Here is a 24,825-nt window from a genome sequence, read left to right on the forward strand (position 1 = left end):
CGTTCCGATCATTTCTATTTGGCCTATGTACATGTAGCAGTTGCGCAAAATAGTTTTTCCATCAGTTTAGAATTGATGGAGAGTCTGCAAGCAAGTCACCTTTCTCATCCTTGATCACGTTTACCCTTGGCTGATATCCGTTCTTAAATTCCTTTATACCCTTATATAAATCTCGAATGTTTTTATTCTTACTATTTGTTTCTACCTCATTCAGTTTTTCCTTCAAGTAACCTCTCTTTTTATTCCTAAGTGTACGACTTGCTTCCCGTCTCTCATTGGAATAATTATCTCTCTTCTCCTCAACTGGATCCTGTAAGAATTTCAATTTTGCCTGTTTCCTTCTTTCTACTACCATGCAACAATCTTCATCAAACCACGGTTTCTTTTTCTTAGTTTCATAATAACCTATGCTCTGCTCAGCTGCAATTTTGATACTATCTCTGATATTTTCCCACACGCTATTAACATCTAATTCTTTCTCAACTTCGTCGGAACTTTTTAAAGTGGTAAACCTATTCGAAATTTCGACCTTATAATTTTGCTTAGCTTCCTCGTCCTTTAATTTCAAAACATTGAATTTAGTAATAATAACTTGTTGGTCTACTCGCTTGGCCACTTATAATCTTTCTCGTAATTCTCCAATCACCAAATAATGGTCAGAATTACAGTCTGCACCCCTGAAAGTTCGAATATCTACTATACTAGTATGTCTCCGTTTATCTATCAAGATGTGATCATTTTGGTTGTGTGTCAATCCATCTGGAGAAGTCCAAGTATATTTTGAGAATAAGGTGCTGAGGAAAATATTTGGGGCTAAGCGGGATGAAGTTACAGGAGAATGGAGAAAGTTACACAACACAGAACTGCACGCATTGTATTCTTCACCTGACATAATTAGGAACATTAAATCCCGACGTTTGAGGTGGGCAGGGCATGTAGCACGTATGGGCGAATCCAGAAATGCATATAGAGTGTTAGTTGGGAGACCGGAGGGAAAAAGACCTTTAGGGAGGCCGAGACGTAGATGGGAGGATAATATTAAAATGGATTTGAGGGAGGTGGGGTATGATGATAGAGACTGGATTAATCTTGCACAGGATAGGGACCGCTGGCGGGCTTATGTGAGGGCGGCAATGAACCATCGGGTTCCTTAAAAGCCATTTGTAAGTAAGTAAGTAAGTAAGTAAGTGAGTTCTTCGCAGAGAGATTTTTAGGAGCCCTTATTGTGAGATTGTATCTTTGTTTAAAATGAAACCACCATCATTACCTGCCACTTTCCCTATCTGCTTTCAACAAATTTTCTCGCCCGACACTCCTGGCCATCTGGTGTGCCACTTTCATAATTGGTACCGTCAAGCGAAAGCCCAATTCTTCCATTTGTGTAATACGAAGGTGGATCGGAAAGTACCTCACAATATTTTTTTTCTGCGTTGGTAATGCGGCTGGGTTGTTGACATTTCGCCGACATAATTATAGTTTGAAGTTTTTACTACAGACACAATTTGTTTTGCATTTGCAGCTCTAGCGAGAAAAGCTTGTGCGTGAACTACGCAACAAAGATGGCGCGCATGTTACTCTCGTCAACTTATGAAGAGCAGCGAAGTGTTGTGTGATTTTTGTGGGTTAAAGGACATAACCCGAATGAAATTCACAGGGATATGTATGGCTGTACGGGGAAGACGGACTGTATGGACTGTAGCAATATCTCCAGGTGGTGCGCATTCTTCTCAGACGGCCGTGAGAACCTTTGTGATTCGTCACGTTCCGGGCGTCTGGTAACAGCTGCAACCCAGCGGAATGTCACAGGCATAGAGGTGACAATTTTGAACGACCGGCGGATCCAACTGCGAACCTTATCTCAGGAGTTCAGCATTTCATACGGTGTGGTGTACGATATCGTGCATGACACATTGAAATTTCATAAAGTTAGTGCCCGCTGGGTGCCTAAGAACCTGACAGACGACCACAAGGGCCAGCGAATGATATGCTTCTAAGGCGTTACGCTGCAGAAGGGCATGACTTTCTGGAAACAACTGTCACTGGTGATGAGTCCTGGGCGTACCACTACACGCCCGAAACAAAGCAGGCCTCTATGGAGTGGAAACATGCTGCTTCCCCAGCAAAGAAAAAATTCAAAGTGCCGTAATCTGCAAAGAAAGTGCTTGTGACAGTGTTCTGGGATATCCATGTTGTTTTGTTGGTGGACTTTGCTAAACACGAGACCACTGTGAATGCTGCAGCCTACATTCAAACGTTGGTAAAGTTGCGTCGTGCCCTTCGTGACAAACGCCGTAACATTAATGCTGACGATGTCATACTTCTTCATGACAATGCTCGACCCCATGTTGCGGCTTCTGTTCGTGAAAAAATCAACAGAGAGATAGGCTGAGAGATGCTCCAACATTCACCATACATTCCAGACCTTGCACCGTCGGACTTCCAACTATTAATCCCATGAAGAAATTCCTGGCCGACCATTGCTTTGCGACCGATGCAGAAGTGCAATCAACTGTCCGCGGATGACAATACTCCAACCGAACGGACTTCTGTGAACAGGATATACTGAAATGGTATCACGATGAGAGAAATGTGTTGAGAACCTTGGAGCCTATGTAAAAATGTAGCTGAAAGATGTGAGTTCATTTGGATATTTTTTTTTTTATTTTTGTTTACCTATTAAACTTTTTTTTTTAATTATTGTGCGTTACTTTCCGATCCACCCTCGTATAATTAATATATAGCCGTACTTCCAGATCAGACGTAAATGTCTTCCTGATTTATGAGTCTGATTTCCATTACCATCTTTTCTGCTTATGAAATCTTTGAGTGAACTCCATGACGCATCCATTTTTTTGTAGCTTTATAGGTAGATACTTTCTGCTCCCTCACCATTTTGGCGGCTGCAATAAGTATATTGCACCGTATTTCCTGTATTTAATTCTCGCATTTCCTATGTTAGACCTAAAATCAAAATAAGGTAGTTAATTTCGTGATAGGCACTAAATTAATAAAAAAATAGATAATATTGAAGTACGTTTTATGGGTAATAATTTTCTTCAAATAAGTTTTCCTGGCAAAGGTACAGAAACCTTTCTGTGGGCCGAAATAATGAGCTTGTTCGGCCGCCATCATATTCACGAGAAGAAAGCTAAGAAATCGCATCCATTGCCTAAGCTTTAATTGACGCAATTAACATCAGTAATATAATTTAAACAATAATTAGAGGAACTCAATTACTACTGTATAGTACAAGTATGGACTTCTTACTTGAAATATGTGCTCAGTAATCACTGCAACAATACAAACAGTTCAAAAACTACTGAAATTCTTAAGAAAATAAGCAGTGCACAATACAACTTTCTGTCATGGCAAGCACAATCAAGCTAACATGGAATCAATCATGTTTCGCCATCCGTTAAACAATGCAGTATTATTAGCAGACGCCTAGAACTATTTTCTACAGTAGGCATGTTCTTGAAAGCTTTTGCAAATATTATCACCAATATACCTATATCACGAAAATACTTTTCCTTACCCTACTGTAAGATTATGTAAAATAAAATATCAAATTCGTGGAGATATATATATATATATATATATATATATATATATGTGTGTGTGTGTGTGTGTGTGTGTGTGTGTGTGTGTGTGTGTGTGTGTGTGTGTGTGTGTGTCACAAAAAATATAGTGAATGTTGTAAATATGTTCGCTGACTTCCGTACTATGTATCATATATATGTTTAAGAATTATAAAATAGAATGTCAAAACGGTAGACATACGTGTATATACCTAGATTAAGAAATGTATATGTATGTTTCAACACTGGAAAAACGTAAGTCTTGTAAAGTTAAATTGGATCATAGTAGCAGCGATGTATGGAAGCTCTAGTTACGATGCCGAGACCAATATTTAGTCAAAAATTCAGGATTTGGAAGAGGTACGTGTGTGGTGCTGATGTATGGATCAGTGGACAGAACTCAGAAGTCTTCTACTATTAAAAGTACTCACGTACATTATATATGGTATTCAATCAATTTTCAATATGAGTTCGTACTAGTGCTGCTTATGATTAGGTTTTTCTCCGGAGCGGTTGTTTGCACGCTTTCAATCGGAGACCTTCGGTTACCTCCGATTGATGCCGCGCAGGTTTCTTATTACAAAAAAGAGGCATTAGAATAATAGTTGGAGCAAAGGCTAGAGTATCATGCAGATTATTTTTTAAAAAATTAGAGATTCTAACCTTAACAAATCAATACATATACCGGTACTCTACAATAAATTTCCTCTTATGTAATAAACAGACATCGGATTCTAGGGCAAATGCCTATTTTGTTTCTTTAGGAGAAAAGTAAAAATAATTATTAATATTTGTGTTTCATGGTAATTGAAAGGTATTCAAAGAGTTTTATAGTGCCCTAAAATGCCCTAAAACGGTTATTAGAGCCTAATTTGTTAATATTCGCCTAAAAATGCCTAACTCACTGTAAAGTTTCGCATTTTACTCTTACTTTTTATAATTTATACATGCATTCACTGCGAAATTTAAGGCATTTAAAAAGTGGAAAGTTTGCTTCACACCGGCCATGAAACCACTGATAAAGGAAACAAAATGTTTTGAATCTCACGACACTCGCAATAGATTTCACCGAATTTAACATGTTTGGAGGCATAAATGCCGACAAAGAACCAACCTTAGTTTTGAAGCAGGCAACAATCACAACATGTGCTGCTACCGGTTCAGAGATATATTATACTATAAAAATGACTGTTTTCGGTCTGAAACCGATTAGCTGTACTGCCCTTCAGAGTGTCATAAAATCACAATTTTTGGAGAAAGAGTGTTTTTGAAATATTTATGAAAAGTCGTAAAACTGCGAATTAGTAGGGTAAACCGTTACAAAATATTTAAAAGAATGGCCCTCCTAGTGTTAAAACTACCAGGAAATGCTACAATAAGTGGAACTTTGTATTTTTGTCCAATTGAATCTCAATAACAACGGTTCATTTGAATGCTCGTTAACAGTTGCTCTTTCCCTCACCTTATTTGTGTTGAGAAGTTTTGAGCGGTAGGACGTTTTCCTGTGAAGTTTAACGTGATAATGCCGAAAAATATAAGTGCAAAATCTACATTGATCCGGCAATGGCTAACAGAATATTCAGAATTCACTTATGATGGAAAAATAATATTCTCCCAGACTTGTAGCAAACAGGTATGTAACAATAGCTGAAATATATAAATTCTATTAATTTTAATGAGTAGGCCTATAATATTTATACATTGACTGAGCTATCCTGAGGTATAATTCTTTTTAAGACCACTACACTTTAACCTTTTAAATTACGATAGTTAAAGTATTTGCAGGTAATTAAAATTTTGATTGTTCGAACCCACTAACTTTGTGATAGAAATACGGCAATACAACAATTAGGATTTTATTTTAATTCAGTTTACTTTACATTTTTAGATTTCGCAAGAAAAGAAGTGCCACCTAAAGCAGCATGTGCAAGGAGCGGCTCATAAGGCTAAAGCTCAGCAGAAAAATCAACTGCAACAAACTTTACTAACACAGCCTACTTCATCAAATCTCAGCAGCAATTTCTATGCTGATTTAACCAGAGCGTTTGTTGCTGCTAACATTCCCTGGAATGCAATTGAAAATCCGGTTTTAAGACAGTTTTTACAAAAATACTGCAAACAAAATATCCCATCTGAGTCGACCCTAAGAAAAAATTACTTAGACACTTTAGCTTCCATTCGGGAGGATATAGGTGATTCTTACATATGGGTCTCTGTGGATGAAACCTCAGATCCTATGAATAGGTATATAGCAAATATGGTAGTAGGAAAACTTAGTCCTGATGGACCTTCGATTCCACACCTCGTATGTGTTAAGGAACTTTCGAAAGTGAATAGCCAAGCCATTGCTTATTTTGTAAATAAAGGCCTACAGTCTTTATACTCAGGTCATATAGACGATTCTAAAGTTCTGTTGTTTTGTACTGATGCTGCCTCATACATGGTTGCTGCAGCTCCACTTCTTAAAACATTTTATCCTAACCTCACACATGTAACCTGTCTAGCACATGGACTTCACAGGGTTTCTGAAACAATCCGGAATGAATTTCCTCTTGTCAATTCGTTTATTTCTAACACAAAAAAATGTTTTTGTAAAGCCCCATCCAGGATTTCAATATTCAGAGAGAACTTTCCAGATATCCCACTCCCACCTTAGCCGGTTGTTACACGATGGGGAACCTGGATTCAGTCAGTGGTGTATTATTCTAAGTATTTTAAAGAAGTGGTCACAGTTATTGATAAATTACCTGAAACTGATAGTGCAGCGTGTGTGAAAGCAGTGAAAGATTGTCTGAATGACTCACGAGTGAAAAACGATATTGCCTACATAACATCAAACTTTTCTTTCATACCTGCAAGCATTGAACAATTAGAACGTGAAAAACAATCTCTTTGTAGCCAAATAGCAATAGTAAAGGAAGCTCAAGTGAACATACATTCTGCTTTGGGCGAAACTGGGAAAAAAGTAAAAAATAAGTGGGACAACGTATTAAATAAGAATGTAGGATTTTCACTGTTGGAAAAAGTATCAAGAGTGATATCGGGGGAAAGTGTAAATGTTCCAGTAAGTATTAATGTTTCTATTGTACCTAATTTAAAATTTGCGCCTCTCACATCAGTTTCGGTTGAAAGAAGTTTTTCTGCTTTCAAAATGATTCTCAGTGACAAAAGGCAAAGGTTAACTGTGGAGAATTTAGAAAAAATTCTGGTGGTGTACTGTGCAGATAATTATAATAAAGTCTGAGCATGGAACTGAATTTCAATAACTTAAAATGAATAATATTGATATCAATAATCATTATTTCATTAGTTTCAATATATTAAATTTGTGCAGCTCTGTTTATAAATATAATATAGTATTCTTTTTTTAATGTTTAAACATACTTTTTTGTGCGTATTTTAGTGTATAACTAAAAATTTCAGTGAAAGAAATAAGTATGATACCTTGATGTGCCTAAAATGCCTATTTTCATTAAAATAGAGCCTAATTTTACAAATTTTGAGCTTATTTTAGGCGCCTAAAACTGCAATTTTTAGTGCCTAAAAATCCGATGTCTAGTAATAAAGAAAATTTTCCAACTAACTCAGCCATACATAGTATAAATACCCGCAGAAGGAATGATTTTCATACGCCATCATCAAATTTATCATGCTTTCAAAGGGGAGTACGTTACATGGCGATAAAAATGTTCAATAGTCTTCCTGAAGACATTACGAATCATAACCAAAACCCTGCTTTATTTAAGGTAAAACTAAAAAATTACTTATTATCTCACACTTTCTATTCTGTAGACGAATTCTTGACATTTCACAGTACTGTGTAAATATTATAATACTATTAAATGGTAAACATATTACATTGTATAAAATATTATTGTTATTAAGGTATTAATTCTGTACATATTTCATATTTGCATTTTATATGTATTGCATTTTATTGTTAAAAGTAAGAATTGGACATGTTCTTTATTCTATGCTATAAAGCAAATGTAAGAATATTATGGAACGAATAAATCTACCTACCTACCTGTCTGTCTGTCTGTCTGTCTGTCTGTGCTGCGGCGCAGACATACACTTTCCGCTGAGCATTCCTTTAATCGGATCAGGTAGTGATTGGAGTCCGCTGACGTCCGCGTATCTTTTAGAATAAGTGTGTAATTTTTTGTTGTTTATTTTCTCTTTTTATTTACCTCTCTCTCTCTCTCTTTCTTCGGCTCTTCTTTTTTTCTTGTTTTGCTTGAAGTACCTATGTACTATGTTAGCTGACAGATTTTTTTTCTAGTTTTGAAATTCATAGTGTATGTGGAAAGGCATATTAATTTTATGTCATTGATCAAATTAATAACATTAAAATTAACTGAAAACTAACGCAGAAGTAAAGCTTTTCAGTAGCTAATGTAAACATTTATAATTTTCCTGGAAACACTCTTTTATTCACAAACAGTTTTTGTCAATTATTATTCTGATCGGTTTAGATTAACGTAATAGTAATATGCGTTACAAGAGCGCTATGTTGACGTTTTCATGTTCGAGGAAAAGATTGAAAAAGCGAGACGTAGTTGAAAACAAATATACCGCTCGTGTATTGTACATTATTTTGTGCGAAGATCGTTTATTACTAGACATCGGATTTTTAGGCACTAAAAATTGCAATTTTAGGCGCCTAAAATAAGCTCAAAATTTGTAAAATTAGGCTCTATTTTAATGAAAATAGGCATTTTAGGCACATCAAGGTATCATACTTATTTCTTTCACTGAAATTTTTAGTTATACACTAAAATACGCACAAAAAAGTATGTTTAAACATTAAAAAAAGAATACTATATTATATTTATAAACAGAGCTGCACAAATTTAATATATTGAAACTAATGAAATAATGATTATTGATATCAAGATTATTCATTTTAAGTTATTGAAATTCAGTTCCATGCTCAGACTTTATTATAATTATCTGCACAGTACACCACCAGAATTTTTTCTAAATTCTCCACAGTTAACCTTTGCCTTTTGTCACTGAGAATCATTTTGAAAGCAGAAAAACTTCTTTCAACCGAAACTGATGTGAGAGGCGCAAATTTTAAATTAGGTACAATAGAAACATTAATACTTACTGGAACATTTACACTTTCCCCCGATATCACTCTTGATACTTTTTCCAACAGTGAAAATCCTACATTCTTATTTAATACGTTGTCCCACTTATTTTTTACTTTTTTCCCAGTTTCGCCCAAAGCAGAATGTATGTTCACTTGAGCTTCCTTTACTATTGCTATTTGGCTACAAAGAGATTGTTTTTCACGTTCTAATTGTTCAATGCTTGCAGGTATGAAAGAAAAGTTTGATGTTATGTAGGCAATATCGTTTTTCACTCGTGAGTCATTCAGACAATCTTTCACTGCTTTCACACACGCTGCACTATCAGTTTCAGGTAATTTATCAATAACTGTGACCACTTCTTTAAAATACTTAGAATAATACACCACTGACTGAATCCAGGTTCCCCATCGTGTAACAACCGGCTAAGGTGGGAGTGGGATATCTGGAAAGTTCTCTCTGAATATTGAAATCCTGGATGGGGCTTTACAAAAACATTTTTTTGTGTTAGAAATAAACGAATTGACAAGAGGAAATTCATTCCGGATTGTTTCAGAAACCCTGTGAAGTCCATGTGCTAGACAGGTTACATGTGTGAGGTTAGGATAAAATGTTTTAAGAAGTGGAGCTGCAGCAACCATGTATGAGGCAGCATCAGTACAAAACAACAGAACTTTAGAATCGTCTATATGACCTGAGTATAAAGACTGTAGGCCTTTATTTACAAAATAAGCAATGGCTTGGCTATTCACTTTCGAAAGTTCCTTAACACATACGAGGTGTGGAATCGAAGGTCCATCAGGACTAAGTTTTCCTACTACCATATTTGCTATATACCTATTCATAGGATCTGAGGTTTCATCCACAGAGACCCATATGTAAGAATCACCTATATCCTCCCGAATGGAAGCTAAAGTGTCTAAGTAATTTTTTCTTAGGGTCGACTCAGATGGGATATTTTGTTTGCAGTATTTTTGTAAAAACTGTCTTAAAACCGGATTTTCAATTGCATTCCAGGGAATGTTAGCAGCAACAAACGCTCTGGTTAAATCAGCATAGAAATTGCTGCTGAGATTTGATGAAGTAGGCTGTGTTAGTAAAGTTTGTTGCAGTTGATTTTTCTGCTGAGCTTTAGCCTTATGAGCCGCTCCTTGCACATGCTGCTTTAGGTGGCACTTCTTTTCTTGCGAAATCTAAAAATGTAAAGTAAACTGAATTAAAATAAAATCCTAATTGTTGTATTGCCGTATTTCTATCACAAAGTTAGTGGGTTCGAACAATCAAAATTTTAATTACCTGCAAATACTTTAACTATCGTAATTTAAAAGGTTAAAGTGTAGTGGTCTTAAAAAGAATTATACCTCAGGATAGCTCAGTCAATGTATAAATATTATAGGCCTACTCATTAAAATTAATAGAATTTATATATTTCAACTATTGTTACATACCTGTTTGCTACAAATCTGGCAGAATATAACTTCTCAACACAAATAAGGTGAGGGAAAGAGCAACTGTTAACGAGCATTCAAATGAACCGTTGTTATTGAGATTCAATTGGACAAAAATACAAAGTTCCACTTATTGTAGCATTTCCTGGTAGTTTTAACACTAGGAGGGCCATTCTTTTAAATATTTTGTAACGGTTTACCCTACTAATTCGCAGTTTTACGACTTTTCATAAATATTTCAAAAACACTCTTTCTCCAAAAATTGTGATTTTATGACACTCTGAAGGGCAGTACAGCTAATCGGTTTCAGACCGAAAACAGTCATTTTTATAGTATAATATATCTCTGAACCGGTAGCAGCACATGTTGTGATTGTTGCCTGCTTCAAAACTAAGGTTGGTTCTTTGTCGGCATTTATGCCTCCAAACATGTTAAATTCGGTGAAATCTATTGCGAGTGTCGTGAGATTCAAAACATTTTGTTTCCTTTATCAGTGGTTTCATGGCCGGTGTGAAGCAAACTTTCCACTTTTTAAATGCCTTAAATTTCGCAGTGAATGCATGTATAAATTATAAAAAGTAAGAGTAAAATGCGAAACTTTACAGTGAGTTAGGCATTTTTAGGCGAATATTAACAAATTAGGCTCTAATAACCGTTTTAGGGCATTTTAGGGCACTATAAAACTCTTTGAATACCTTTCAATTACCATGAAACACAAATATTAATAATTATTTTTACTTTTCTCCTAAAGAAACAAAATAGGCATTTGCCCTAGAATCCGATGTCTGTTTATTACATACCTGAAAGAGGAATTTCTAATTAGTTGCAATGAAATCTCCATCTTGGTTTCTGTTTAATGACGGCAACTTTGGAATACCAAAATATCTATCTTCAACATTGTTGCTATAAAATGTTTTCTGTGTTTACTATACTCCAGCACACCGTGATATACGTCTGTCTTCCCCCCCCCCCCAGTCTATAAATGCGAACTTAATATAAACGGTAAGGTTACGTTATGATTTATTTTTCATTTTAATATTTTAACAATGTTATTTATATAACATATTGCAGTAATAACATCGGCATCTGGAATCTTGTTGGTTTTTTCATGGCTTCCTTAATGTTACTTGCATCAGGAATGCAATAACTTTTGTGGAGTAGTAGACTTTACTTAATTTTTGCAAATATTTAAAAACAATAATTAACATTGCAATTTAAGTGAAATCGCAGTGGTAAGTTTCCAATTTATAATTATTACTATGTTAAATGTCTCTAAAAATAATATATTAAAAGCCTAAAGCAGTAAAATGAATATGGCGCTTAAGCGGTAAGAAGAGGGAAATTGGTATGTGTGTTACGTTGGGAATACTGAATGTGGTATTTCACACTTACCGCGTATTGGTTTTGTGCGGAAAGCAAGCAAATACGCACGATCTCGCACAAAATATATTAACGGAGCTTCAGAATGGAACAAAAGAAACGTGTGGTATCAATGGTTTAAAGTTTACTGTCCAAATTAATTTATTAAGATTCTTCACCAGACAGGATTGTGATCATTGTGTTAAAGGGTGTCAATATTTGAACTGCCTCGTCTAAAACGCGTCACTCTTCCTCTGTAATAAAAAATATAAGAGGATATCAACTTAAGGATAATTGTAATTATGTTATTACTACACGTTTCTTTAGTTTAAGAATGAAACTCAATATTTAAATCCAATAACTCAAGTTGCCTTTTAAATATTCCATATAAGTTATGTATGATTTTTATTGCCTCGAAAGTTAGGTTTTATAGAAATTTCAAGACTTTTTTTCTAGACTGCGGACCTTTGGAACAATAACACTAAAGCAGTTTAAAAAATCGTATCAAATGTTTTCCGTAATTTTAAAACTACGAAAACGATATCACTAATTAACCGTCAATGTGTATCTGAATGGTAATAATTTATTTTTGACAGCAAGTACGAGTACCACAACCGCGACGCTTAATGTTAGCCTAAACACTTACATACCTACATTTTAAAATTTAGACGTACTCAGAGAATCTATCTAACCTGGTCCACGCCATAGAGATTTCCAAATACGGACCTGTTAGCGTCCTAGGAGCGTTTGGCATTTCTGGCAACACAATCACCAACTCATATTTCATTTCAAGTAAGTGGCTCATCACTGAAGTTTGGAGTTTCATCTCGTAACAATATGCTGGATCAATCTTAGAGGGTCCTTTTTTGCTGAAATTCTTCTACTTTTCAGTTTTTCATTCGCAATGTTACTCTGTCTGCACACAAAACCACGAAATTATTTATTAGAATTTTTAAATATAAATCAAAGTAAACACGCTTTTTAAAAGAGTTCAAAAGTGTTTTGAACAGTTAAATTTACTTACTTACTTTCTTCAAGTTCGCGATTGTGCGATCGCTTCAAATGGTCTAACAAATTCGAAGTACCTCCACCCTTAGAGTAAATTCGCCCACAAAGTTCACAGCGTGCGACTTTATTATTATCTTCAACTAAATTAAAGAATCTCCATGCGACGTATATACGACTTGGTGCCATTTAATTCCACTCACAACTATCCTCAGTCCGTACGCGCCGGTCGTCCTTGAGCTCTACGTCCTCCAACTTCGCTTCGCTCCGAACCACCGCATCCCTCCTTTGTTCCCTGTTCCTCCTACGATAGTATCGGAGATCACCGGTGGAGAGCTTTATTCGTAATCTCCGATTTCTCCGCGGTAGCTAGCAGACAGCAATGAATGTCTGTGCACTGGGTAATGAATGAATGATATAGCCAAAAAATTTGTAATCTTATAAAATGTTCACTTATTCCACATCTTAAAGCTTCAATGCTAATGTAATATCTTAGAATACAATAAATCTGTCGTCGATTTGCAAAAGGCGACACGTCCAAAATAACAAAGTGTTGGAAAATCGCAAAAAAAAACATAACAGACTTAAAAAATTAAAATGTTCATGAATCCTGAATATATGTATCCATAGTAATCTAATTAGAAAACAATATATGAACATTATAATTTGTCAACTTAGTTATAGTTTTTGCGATTTTTTAACACTTTGTGATTTTGTACATGTCCCCTTTTGCAAATCGACGACAGAAATGAAATGAAAAAAAAAAATGAAATGTCTCATGTTGGGCAAAGACATCTGTACTTGGGGGGGGGGGGGTAGTACCCCATTTACAAGGGTGGCTCATGTGTACTCGTTTGGTGAGCCAATCCATGTAAGTTGTAGTTACTGTCGTGACACGGTTATTAATCCTGTTAAACTTTACTAGTCTCATCCTTTTCTTCTTTGTTGCTTTTATGCACTTTGACAAACACTGAGATTACTATTTACAATAATTTAACTAGCACTTCCATGAACTCTGGCTTTATTATTTACAATATTTTAATTAGCACTTTCACAAACACTGACTTTACTTTTTACAATATTTTAATTGGCACTTTCACAAACTCTGACTTCACTATTTACAATACTTTGACGCGTATGTTTGCTATTTTCAACTAGCAATTTCAAAATCGACGAGTTCACTATTTACAATATTTAATATCCTACCGGAAACTTTCCTGCATACAAACGTTGAAGGGTACCCGAGATGCACTGTCGTTTCCCCATGAATTAAAATCATTCCAAGAATTCCGAATTAGAAAATGCATTACACTAAGTTGAATGGCAATACAAACTTCACTTAAGATCGGAAGACTCAAATATCCACTTCCACTAGATGTTTACGTAATACTGGGACAAAACGACCTTGATTACCAATTATCCCCTACACCTATCGAAAGAAAGTCGAGTGTAGCCATGTCTAGTGCTGTTAATCAGGCAACAAATTTGCAATATTTTTATTTAATTTACACGAAATCCGTCCAGTCTATCGGAATACGCAAAGAAAAAGTCTTTATTACGTCCTTATTATTATTATTATTATTATTATTATTATTATTATTATTATTATTATTATTATTATTATTATTATTATTATTATTATTATTATTATTATTATTATTGACACAAATCAAGATTCTATGCACAATAATTATCCACAACGACGACATCAGAGTTAAAAAAAAACTTTCCACCGATATCGTATTAGACTTTTTTTGTTATACTCAATATAACCAATTCTGCAAACTTGCAGGGTTATTTCACTGCCACCTTCTAGAGGTGAGTTTGTAGCGCTTTTCTGTATCCTGACCAGAACTTCAGCCTGGAGTTTCCAGTGCTTATATCTTTGTTCGGAAATCCTTAACCTTCGAATTTTGGGCAATACTTTCTTCATTCTTGTTGCTGATGTTCGATATTAATTTAGAGACTTGATTTCTTAGGTTACTCACAAACTTTAAATCCTTTCTCAAGTTGGCACTTTTTTCAGTGACGCTTACTAAAGCTTCAAGAGCTCTATCAACTATGTTGTTCACGTCAACTGCCATCTTGGATAATTATGTAGGTGCATGCGCTGCAGTGTAAAGATGTATGTATGTATGTATGTATGTATGTATGTATGTATGTATGTATGTATGTATGTATGTATGTATGTATGTATGTATGTATGTATGTATTTTTATTGGGTTATTTTACGACGCTTTATCAACATCTAGGTTATTTAGCGTCTGAATGAAATGAAGGTGATAATGCCGGTGAAATGAGTCCGGGGTCCAGCACCGAAAGTTACCCAGCATTTGCTCGCATTGGGTTGAGGGAAAACCCCGGAAAAAATCTCAACCAGGTAAATTGCCAAGACCGGCATTCGAACCCGGGCCACCTGGTTTCGCGGCCAGACGCGCTGATCGTTACTCCACAGGTGTGGACTGTATGTACGTATGTATGTAGGCCTATGCATGTATGTATGTATGTATGTATGTATGTATGTATGTATGCATGTACAGTATGTATGTATGCAGGTATGTATGTATGTATGTATGTATGTATGTATGTATGTATAAGCAGCATACGGCTTCAACCTTTTTATAACGTGGTGATAACCATGTGCATTGTAATGTAATTTATTGTATTATACTATTAGAATTATTTTGTTTTCAGAGATACCAGATTCTACAGTTTACAACCTAATGATGTACTACTGGGTTTGTTGCCGTTTTATCATGCTTATGGATTTATGTGTCAACTAATGACAACTGACATTGGTATAAAAGTTGTAATTATGAATAAATTTGAAGAAGAATTGTTTCTGAAAACTATTCAGAACTACAAGGTAAATACTGTTAAGCTATGTTGTATCTACAATCTGAGTTTTAGATGGTTGAACTAAACCCTCTTTATGGGTACGTTTTGTAAAAATTCAACAAAAGTTCTCAGTTTGAATAGAGTTCCTGTAGCAGTTTTTAGTTTGAAATATGCACGGTGGGTGTATGTGACTAAATATTATTGAATAATAGGATTATGGGAAAAGGAATTGGCCACCCTACTCCATTATCTCCTAGCCTAGTTACCTCTTAAGTGGTGTCATATTGGTATCACTTGTGGAGTTAAGACCTATATTCGGACAGTTGACTAAATAACAAGAACAATAGGATTATGTAAAACTTTAACATAACATTTTTACTCCGCAATAATGTTCAATATCCTGATTGTTTCTTCGCATCGAAGGATGTGTCAAACCACATTTTGTAATAGATATTTTAGTAAATAAATTACCTACATAATTTTCTTTTTAGATAACCGTACTTACATTAGTACCTCCACTCGTTGTATTCTTGGCTAAATCGGATTTGGTGAACAAATATGACTTATCAAGCGTTCGAGCCATCACATGTGGTGCTGCACCTCTAAGCAATGAAATGAGTGAACTTGCTTGTAAAAGACTGAAATTAAATCATTTCACGCAAGGTTATGGATTAACGGAAACGACATTAGGAGTGATTAGAACACCGACTGACAGGATGAAGAGCGGATCTTCTGGAATTCTGATACCGGGAGTAAAATGCAAAGTAAGTAAAGTAGTGGCTTGGTTCGGTGTGTATAATATGAGTCGTCTAGAATCAAACTGCACTATCAAAACTAATGCAGTTAGACACTCCACACGGTGATTTTACTACTAAAGTTAAGGCAAATAAATTCAAGTTTGATTCCAAACCAGCAGTTTATTACATTTCTTGCAAAATTTTGCGCTGAAACATGCCTTAGGCCTAAGTCCATATTTCATAATTTGGAGAAAGTTCAGTTTGATTCTAGGATACTCATATACTGTAACACAAGAGAACTGGAGACATAATATAAATGTAAACAATTTTGTAAGTAAATTTGTTAGATTTCCTTGTAATTGGAAGTTGTTTCGCTTTCACGAGTATTATAAGATCATTCAAAGGCACACAGTTTTCTTCATTGTGTTAAGAATTATAAAGGTCGTCAATAATGAATTTCAACAAAGACTGTAGATTATATCTTGCTTTCAACTACATGAAATATGAGGAAAGAAGTACTGATTGTGAAAAAACGTACTTCGAGATTCTAATGGAAATAAACTTCATCAGCATCCCTGATAATGGAATTTGGTACTCTCATGCTTTCTGTCCTACCTGGCTATCTATAACGTACACTATTGGAGAAATTTTGTTCGTAGTCACTATCCACGATACGATGCATCCGGAAATGATGCAAATGAAATAGTACAATAATTTCACTAAAAATTATCTGTGTTTTTTTATTTTTTAAACAAAATGCTTCATACAAAAATCGACTTTAAGCACTTTTAAATGTTTTTTTATAATAAAAGAGAGCTACAAAAGAAGTATAAGTATCGGTCATACTTTCCAAATATGTTCATGTTGAAGAAATTGCTTATTATCTACATAATCCATTCCTTAATCGAAAACACAATAATAATATAAGGCATAAGAAGGTCTACATGAAATACTTTTGAAAAGCATCACTTATGAGCTAAAGTAAGAAACGATATAGATACTCACGAAAATTAAATGGTAAAGGAAGGAGTGATTTCAGTACTAATGACACTTAGGCCTATTGTTCTATATTATAGTAGTAGTAGTAGTAGTAGTAGCTTTATTTTGCCTGGCAGAGTTAAGGCCATAAGGACTTCTCTTCCACCCAACCAGGTTTCAGTAATATACATGAAATACAAAATTAGATTACAAAACAACACAAAAGAAGATACCTTAGAAATTACATAAAATATAGTAAAAAATTACAAATAGTCAAGATCATTTACATAATATAAAATAAACAAATAGTCAAGATCGGTTACATAATATAAGAACAATATAAAATAAAGTAGAAAATTACACATAATCAAAATCAGTTACATAACATTAGGGGAACACACACACACATACGCACGCACGCACACACACAATTTATAAGACCTAAAGTGCTCGAGATAAATTCGACGATTAATTCACTTGAGACATAGTATACAGTTAATATATTAATAGGAAAATTCATGTGGGTTACAAGACATAAAATGTTGATTAGCAAAGTCGTATACTGAATGGCATACAAATACAAATAATTAAGTAATATATCAAGATAATAAAAAGGAAAAGAAAAAAGAAAGAGAGGGCAGAAAAAATAACAACTTGGTCATTTAAGACTATTTAGAAACTTCCGCAAGAGTCTAGTTCTGTTCAATAAAAACATTCCTAAGTAGAGTGTGCTTAAAAGATTTTAGACTCCGACTGCTCATGATTTCCTGTGACAAGGAATTCCAGGAACGGGCTGTGCGTATTGTGAAGGAAGCAGAGTAGAGAGATGTTTGATGATATGGAATTGATAGAACAAGGTTATGCTGTGAACGTGTATCACGGTTGTGGTGGGATGCTAAAAGTGTGAAGCGAGGAACTAGGTAAATAGGTGTGGAATTATTTAAAATCTGATACAGAAAACAGAGTGAATGAACTGAACGTCTCTCCCGTAAACGAAGCCAAGATAATTGAAAGAAATACTCGGAGACATAATCGTAGCGACGGCTGTTAAAAATGAAACGGACACAAGCATTATGAACACGCTGAAGTCTCAATGACAATTCAACACTACGATCACTATACAGAACGTCGCAATAGTCAAAATAAGGCATCACCAGGGTCTGTATCAAGATCTGTTTCAATTTAGAAGGAAAGAAATGTTTCAGTCTTTTCAGTGAATGCAAGATTGAGAAAGTTTTCTTACAGACATATTTTACCTGTGCATCCCAGCTGAGATTCGAGTCGAAATGGAAACCTAAGTTTTTAACAGTAGTACTGAATGGTATTATAGTATCATTTAAAGTCACTGGCAAAAGTGTATTAATACTGATGGAAGATAGTAGTCTTTGATATCCTAGTGGAATTACTTGCGTTTTCCCTGGATTAAGTTTTAGCACGCATTTTCTAGCCCAGCTGCTGACTAACGTAAGATCATGATTTAATTTGATAGGCTATCATTAAGTAAGTTTGGTCGTGAATGTATATATATATATATATATATATATATATATATATATATCTGAAGATTATCTGCATAAGATGATGCTGACAATGTTTAAGGGCAGTAGAGATGTCGTTAATATATGAAAGTAAGTTTCCCTATTAAAAAAAAAAAAAGAACACACGCTTTCAGGAAAACATTTATTGGCAACAAGTACAGCAATGTTTAAGCTATTTTTCAACATAGCCACCATCAGAATTGAGACATTTGTCGTATCGTGGGATCAACTTTTGTAACCCTCTGTCGTAGAACTCTGCCGCCTGTGAATGGACCCAGCGTGTGACAGACGTCTTCAGCTCTTCGTCGTTGCCAAAACGCTCACCGGAGGACAGGAATTTCTTGAGGTGCAAGAAAACGTGAAAATCGCTGGGAGCAAGATCAGGACTGTAAGGTGGATGATTAAACAACTCCCAGCCAAATTCCGTCAAAACAGCTGCTGTGCGCCGAGCCGTATGTGGACGAGCATTGTCATGGAGGAGCACAACACCTGCAGTAAGCATTCCACGCCTCCTGTTTTGAATGGCACGTCGCAATTTTGGCAGTGTTTCACAGTAACGGTCAGCGTTCACTGTTTCACCTCTTGGAAGGAAGTCAATGAGCAGAATGCCCTTCCTGTCCCAGAACACCGTGCACATCACTTTCCGTACCGACAGCGTCTGTTTGAATTTCGTCCATGACCGGAGATCCACTATGCCGCCAATGCATTGACTGCTGCTTGGTTTCCGGGGTGAAGTGCGAAATCCGAGTCTCATCGTCCGTTACGATCCTGTCGAGGAACTCGCCGTCATCGTGATACCGTTGCAGAAATGTCAGTGCTGCTCCTAAACGTTGCATTTTGTGTTCGGGTGTCAGGTTTTTCGGCACCCACTTGGCACACACTTTTTTGAACAGCAGGTGCTTAGTGACAATCTCATGCAACAAGGATCGCGATATCTGCGGAAAATGGCTGCTCAGCTCCGTAATCGTGAAGCGACGGTACTCCATGATGCACTGCCGCACCAGCTCAACACGATCATCATTGATGAGGGACGGTCGCCCACTGCGCTCTTCATCATGGACACTTTGACGACCTTCGGAAAACTGCCTACACCAACGACGCACCATCTGCTTACTCATGATGTTCGGCCCATAGACCTGACAGAGCTGCCGATGAATTTCAATTGGCGCAATGCGGCGGCGGGAGAAGGAATAAGAGCTTCCATTTCGGACCACTGCTGCCACGTTACTGGCACCAGGCGGGACCTGTCCGGCTGGCATATGATTGATACGTCATTGCTCTGTTACGCATGCGCAATTGACACGGCTAATTACGTTTACTTTCAAGGGGAAAAAATCGGGAAACTTACTTTCTGGATGCGCCTCGTAAATAGCGAAAAGTAGAGGCCCTATTACAGATCCTTGAGGGATTCCTGCCATCACGTCTTGCCAGGAAGAACACCGATTATTTTGAGACACACATTGATGGCGATCGCGAAGGTAAGACTCCATCCACATGATTACCGTGTCTGACAAATGCAATATTTTCAGCTTTGCAATAAGAATATCAATGTCGATAGTCTCAAATGCTTGAGAAAAGTCTAGTAGTGATAGTACAGTCACTTCGCGTCTGTCCATAGCTTCACGAGCATCTTCAGTGATCTTAAGTAGGGCAATAGAGGTGCTATGGTTTGGTCTGAAACCAGACTGGAGTGGGTCAAGAAGATTATACGAGTCCAGGTAGTCGGTGAGCTGCCTCTGGACTATACGTTCTAGTACTTCAGATAATGTCGGAAGAATACTTATTGGTCTGTAGTCGGTAGGAGTGGTAGGCTGAATGACTGCAGGGAGGGGTCGAAGAAGAGCATATTTCCATTGTACAGAGTAGGAGGATGTGATAAGAGAAGCGTTGAAGATATACGTGTAAGAGTTGGAAGAATAATGTCGATTATTTTACTAAGCATTATTCTGGTAATACCGTCGGTGCCTTGTGCTTTTGTTTCGGTACGTTTTAAATATTTAATTACGTCTGTAGGAGATACGTCACACAGAAAAAATTTCTCACGTATAGGCGGAGGTCGGGATGTGAGTTCGTTTATAACTAGTTGTTTTGTGACACTGTCAGGACAATTGGGTGGTGTTGAAGTTTATTGGTCATTTAGTTCGTCGAGTGAAATGCTAAGAGTCTCAGTCTGTGCTTTTTGTTTACCTAGGCCCATTGTCTGTAAGTTTTTCCATAAGTTCTTTGCTGTGGTGTCAGGTTCAATAAGTCTGTGGCTATGCTGGATTTTGGCAGTACGTATTATTTGCGTCGTTCTGTTTCTCAGGCTTTTGTAATACTGCCAGTTATTAGTGGTTTTATGACGCTTATAAGTTTAGAAAACCGCATCCCTTCTCACCATTAGTTCTCTTATTGTGTCGGTCATCCACAGGGCAGGAGGTCAGGATATTCGTTTAGTCTTTACGGATGCATGTTTGTCATATAGTTGTAGTATCATATCATTGAAAGCTTCCACTTTCTCATCAACAGTATCTAAGTTCGAAATAGAATTCCAAGGCATTTCTAAAGTGTCAGCTGTAAGTTGAGTTTCGTCAATGCTATTCATGTCCCTGTAAGATATTATCTTGGATATCCGTTTAGGACACTGAAGCGAGTATTCTACGTACATTAAGTCATGAGCTGAGATACTGGGCACTGGTAATTGTCCGTGTCTTAGGACTCTCTGTGGGTGAGTGGTCACAATTAGGTCAGGTAGCGTCTCAGTAGAAGCAGTGTGAAGTGTTGGTAGGAGGGGTAGTATTGTCATGTTACAGGAATTAAACATTGATTCAAGCTTAATTGCATCTGCTGAATTAGTAGAGAGAAGGTTAGTGTTGAAATCACCGGCAACAATAGCATGTTCATAATGGGGAATTAAATCCAACAGTGCATTTTCAAGATCAACGAGATGGCCAGTTTTCGGGTTGGTATGTAACGCAGATAAGACTTTTTTTAAAGTTGGAGGAAATTTCGACAAAGAGAAATTCTGTACGGGCTGAATACTGGAAGGGAGAGTGTAGAATAATTTTAGGTTGGAGATCATTTCTAATATAAGCTGGTACGCCACCTCCCCGCTTTCCTGTTCTGTCATTTCTAAGTAGCGTATATCCATCCAAATGGACGAGTGAAGAGGGGAGAGTTGGTTGAAGCCAGGACTCGGACACAAGTATGCAATGAAGGTCAAGCGGTGAGAAGATGGAAAGAAATTCATGGAAGTGAGAGACAACAAGCTGTGTGCATTCACATGAGCAACTTTAAGCGCAATGGGAGAGGATGAGAATGACAGCTTTAAGAGATCGGTGGTAGACGGTGGCGGGGGAGAGGGATGGTTGCCATTGTCGGTAGTAGGGTCTATGGCACCATTTAGTGCTTGAGGATATATTGTGAAGGAGTTGTTGTCATGGCTATTGTAGAGGTCAGGAGCAGTCGGATAAGATTTCTGGCAAATTCCTAAGTCAGTGTTGCCAACACAAAATATTAAACAGTAAAAATGCTATAAAATTGTAACTTAATTTATAATAGATATTGTCTTCAAAATAAGTAGCCTGCTGCAATTCCCTTATATTACTGTTGTTTATCAAAACTTATATCATAGAAATTGCTACTAGCTTACATAAAATTTACACTATTCTATTCCCTAAAATTAAATTTGAAGAATTGTAACACTTGGAACAAAATTAGTCTACCAAGAAGAACAACAAAATGGTCACAAATAATTAATAAATTAATGTTCTTTAAAACCAGTGTGTACAGTTGAAAAAATGCATAGTTTTAGAAAAAAATGATGGCACACAGATATTTTATAAAACCCAGGAAGAAGCAACACACAAATAAGGGAATTAATTTAGGCTTTATATTAATTGTTGTGGAAATGAAATTGGTGTGCAAATATGTGTTGAGTATTATTAATTCAACCAAATAACATAAAACTGATTCATAGTGGTAATGCTAGTGATAATGTTAATGTTATGCGGCTAGTTCGCCCTAATAATAATTATTATAATTCTAATTGTTGTATCATACATAATACTGTAATTGAAATAGTTTTCAATAAATATATTAATCGATTTCGCATGATCAGAGGACGAGCGATTAGATTCATAAGCGAACCACTAGCCGAGGTAACAACATTCGTTATGTTTCATTGTATGTCGCCCCAAGTAACGAGAACAAGTGCCAGGGAAAATAATTTATCGTAAATAAGTAGTGCGATAAAGACTTTAAACAAAACAAAACAAAAGAAGGAAGAATAAAAAGAAAGAGAGAAAAACTAGATGGTGTATTTTCACAGCTAATGCAAAACGCATCTTATTAATTTAAGCTAAATCAAGTTAATGTCCAATTTCATGATTTAAATAAATCCTGAAGTATTACATCTCTTCATACAGACCATTTCTATCACGGACGTTTTAGTCTAGTGGAGAGAGCGCCTCCTTCCCATGCAATTGGTCGACTCTATGTCCGACCGAAGATGCCAGGTGGTGAAAAATGCTGGTGGTATCGACAAGTTATTAGGTCCACATCTCCTTTTATATTTTGTCATTAGTTTGTATGTTGATCTTTGTTTTATTTCGAGAAGAAAATTTGTCTCCCAAGCAGTAGGCTATAGGCTATACAGTGTGGACGGAAAGTAACTAGGTATTATTAAAAGGCTGCACAATTTTTAATATCGATGGAATCATAATGAAAATATTGCGTACATAGATCATTAAATATGATTTCAACTTTCACGCGTCGGTAGTACAGACGGTGGCCGTGAGAGTACGCGCAACAATAGCAAAGACTGCCGATTGTCTGTCTATTCACGAGCGAGCGCAGATTGCTGCACGGTATAAAGTGTGGAATTTCGTTATTATTGTACGGTGGCGTACGGTGAAGGGAAGGAATGCCACAACCTTTCCAGAGACAATAAAGAATTTTCATAGGAAGCTAATGACTACAGGTTCGGTTAAGGTTGCAGGAATAACTGGCCATCCATCCACGTCTCGGTCTGAGGATAATATGGCGACTGTGCGGAAAATGTTCAATCGTAGCCGGCTAAATCAACACGTCAGGCAGCTCGCAAAAGCGAACTCACAAGGTAGGCGGTACGTCAGGTTTTACAGAAAGAATTGAATTAACTTATCGCCCATGGAAACCCCATTACGTGCAGCAGCTGACACCAGAACACTGCAATCGCAGAGTGAAATATGGGGAGTTGGCTGGATTGGCACGACGATTGGTATCAACTGTTTCAAAACATTCTCAGTAGTGACGAGACCATATTTCGTGTGAAAGGTTTCGTCCACCGAGCACAGAATACATAGAGTAGACATGAACAGCTTTGATGTGAAGCCGCTTTTGTGGACAGTCGCCATTATGATGCTACCAAAACATTGGGCTCCCGGTAGCACATGGGAAGTTGATTGTGATGTTGTATCGTTGTTTTAATTAATAAATGAACTAATTTCAATATGCCTACATGTGCTGCGTATGGTTGCACTAACAGGCTTTCAAAAAAAATTCCTGGAATAACTTTTCACAGGTAAATATGCATGTGTGAAATGTACTTATTACCGGTAGATAATGAATGATTTAGCCTAGGTTAGTCGGTTAGATTCGTATTGTTCACGTATTAGTTTGATTAGGAGAAAGGATTAGTGTATTGATATTATTGTAATTAATTTTTATAATCACTAAATCAGACTTACGCTTTGTAGACTTACCATTTACGAGCGAAGCTAACCTAACAACCCAAGTTGGGAGTTTGTGTCGCGTGCTATAGAAAATGGGTGTACCGAGATTTCTCTTCAACCGAATGCACGTATTCGTTTGATGAAAAAGAAATAGTGTATTAATATTATTGTAATTAATTTTTATAATCACGAAATCAGACATGCTTTGCAGACTTAGCATTTACGAGCGAAGCTAACCTAACAACCCATGTTGGAAGTTTGTGTCGCGTGCTATAGAAAATGGGTGTACCGAGGCTTCTCTTCAACCGAATGCACGTATTCGTTTGATGAAGAAAAATGAATAGTGTATTAATATTATTGTAATTAATTTTTATAATCACGAAATCAGACTTAAGCTTTGCAGACTGAGTAGCTTCATTAACTCTGTCGTGATCTAACTTGACCCACTTGGTAATAAAACTTCACTTTTGTTCGCCATAGAGTAATGTAATTATATACTATAAACGAAGAGCCTAGCAAATATTATATGGTTAAGAGCATTCCATTTTTTCTCTA

At 36.3% G+C, this 24,825-nt stretch overlaps 1 protein-coding gene across 5 annotated transcripts in view; it reads left to right on the forward strand.

The window, feature by feature from the left end:
* Positions 1–24,825, forward strand: part of LOC138700157 (luciferin 4-monooxygenase-like) — a 271,422-nt gene that overhangs the window by 198,080 nt on the left and 48,517 nt on the right. For all 5 annotated transcript variants that reach the window (XM_069826548.1, XM_069826545.1, XM_069826550.1 and 2 more), the window contains exons 5-6: positions 15,181–15,352; positions 15,816–16,088. In XM_069826548.1, the coding sequence (XP_069682649.1) occupies positions 15,181–15,352; positions 15,816–16,088 (445 nt within the window). The remainder of the gene's footprint in view (positions 1–15,180; positions 15,353–15,815; positions 16,089–24,825) is intronic.

Source organism: Periplaneta americana, chromosome 5 (genome assembly GCF_040183065.1).
Source record: "Periplaneta americana isolate PAMFEO1 chromosome 5, P.americana_PAMFEO1_priV1, whole genome shotgun sequence".
Lineage (NCBI taxonomy): Eukaryota > Metazoa > Arthropoda > Insecta > Blattodea > Blattidae > Periplaneta > Periplaneta americana.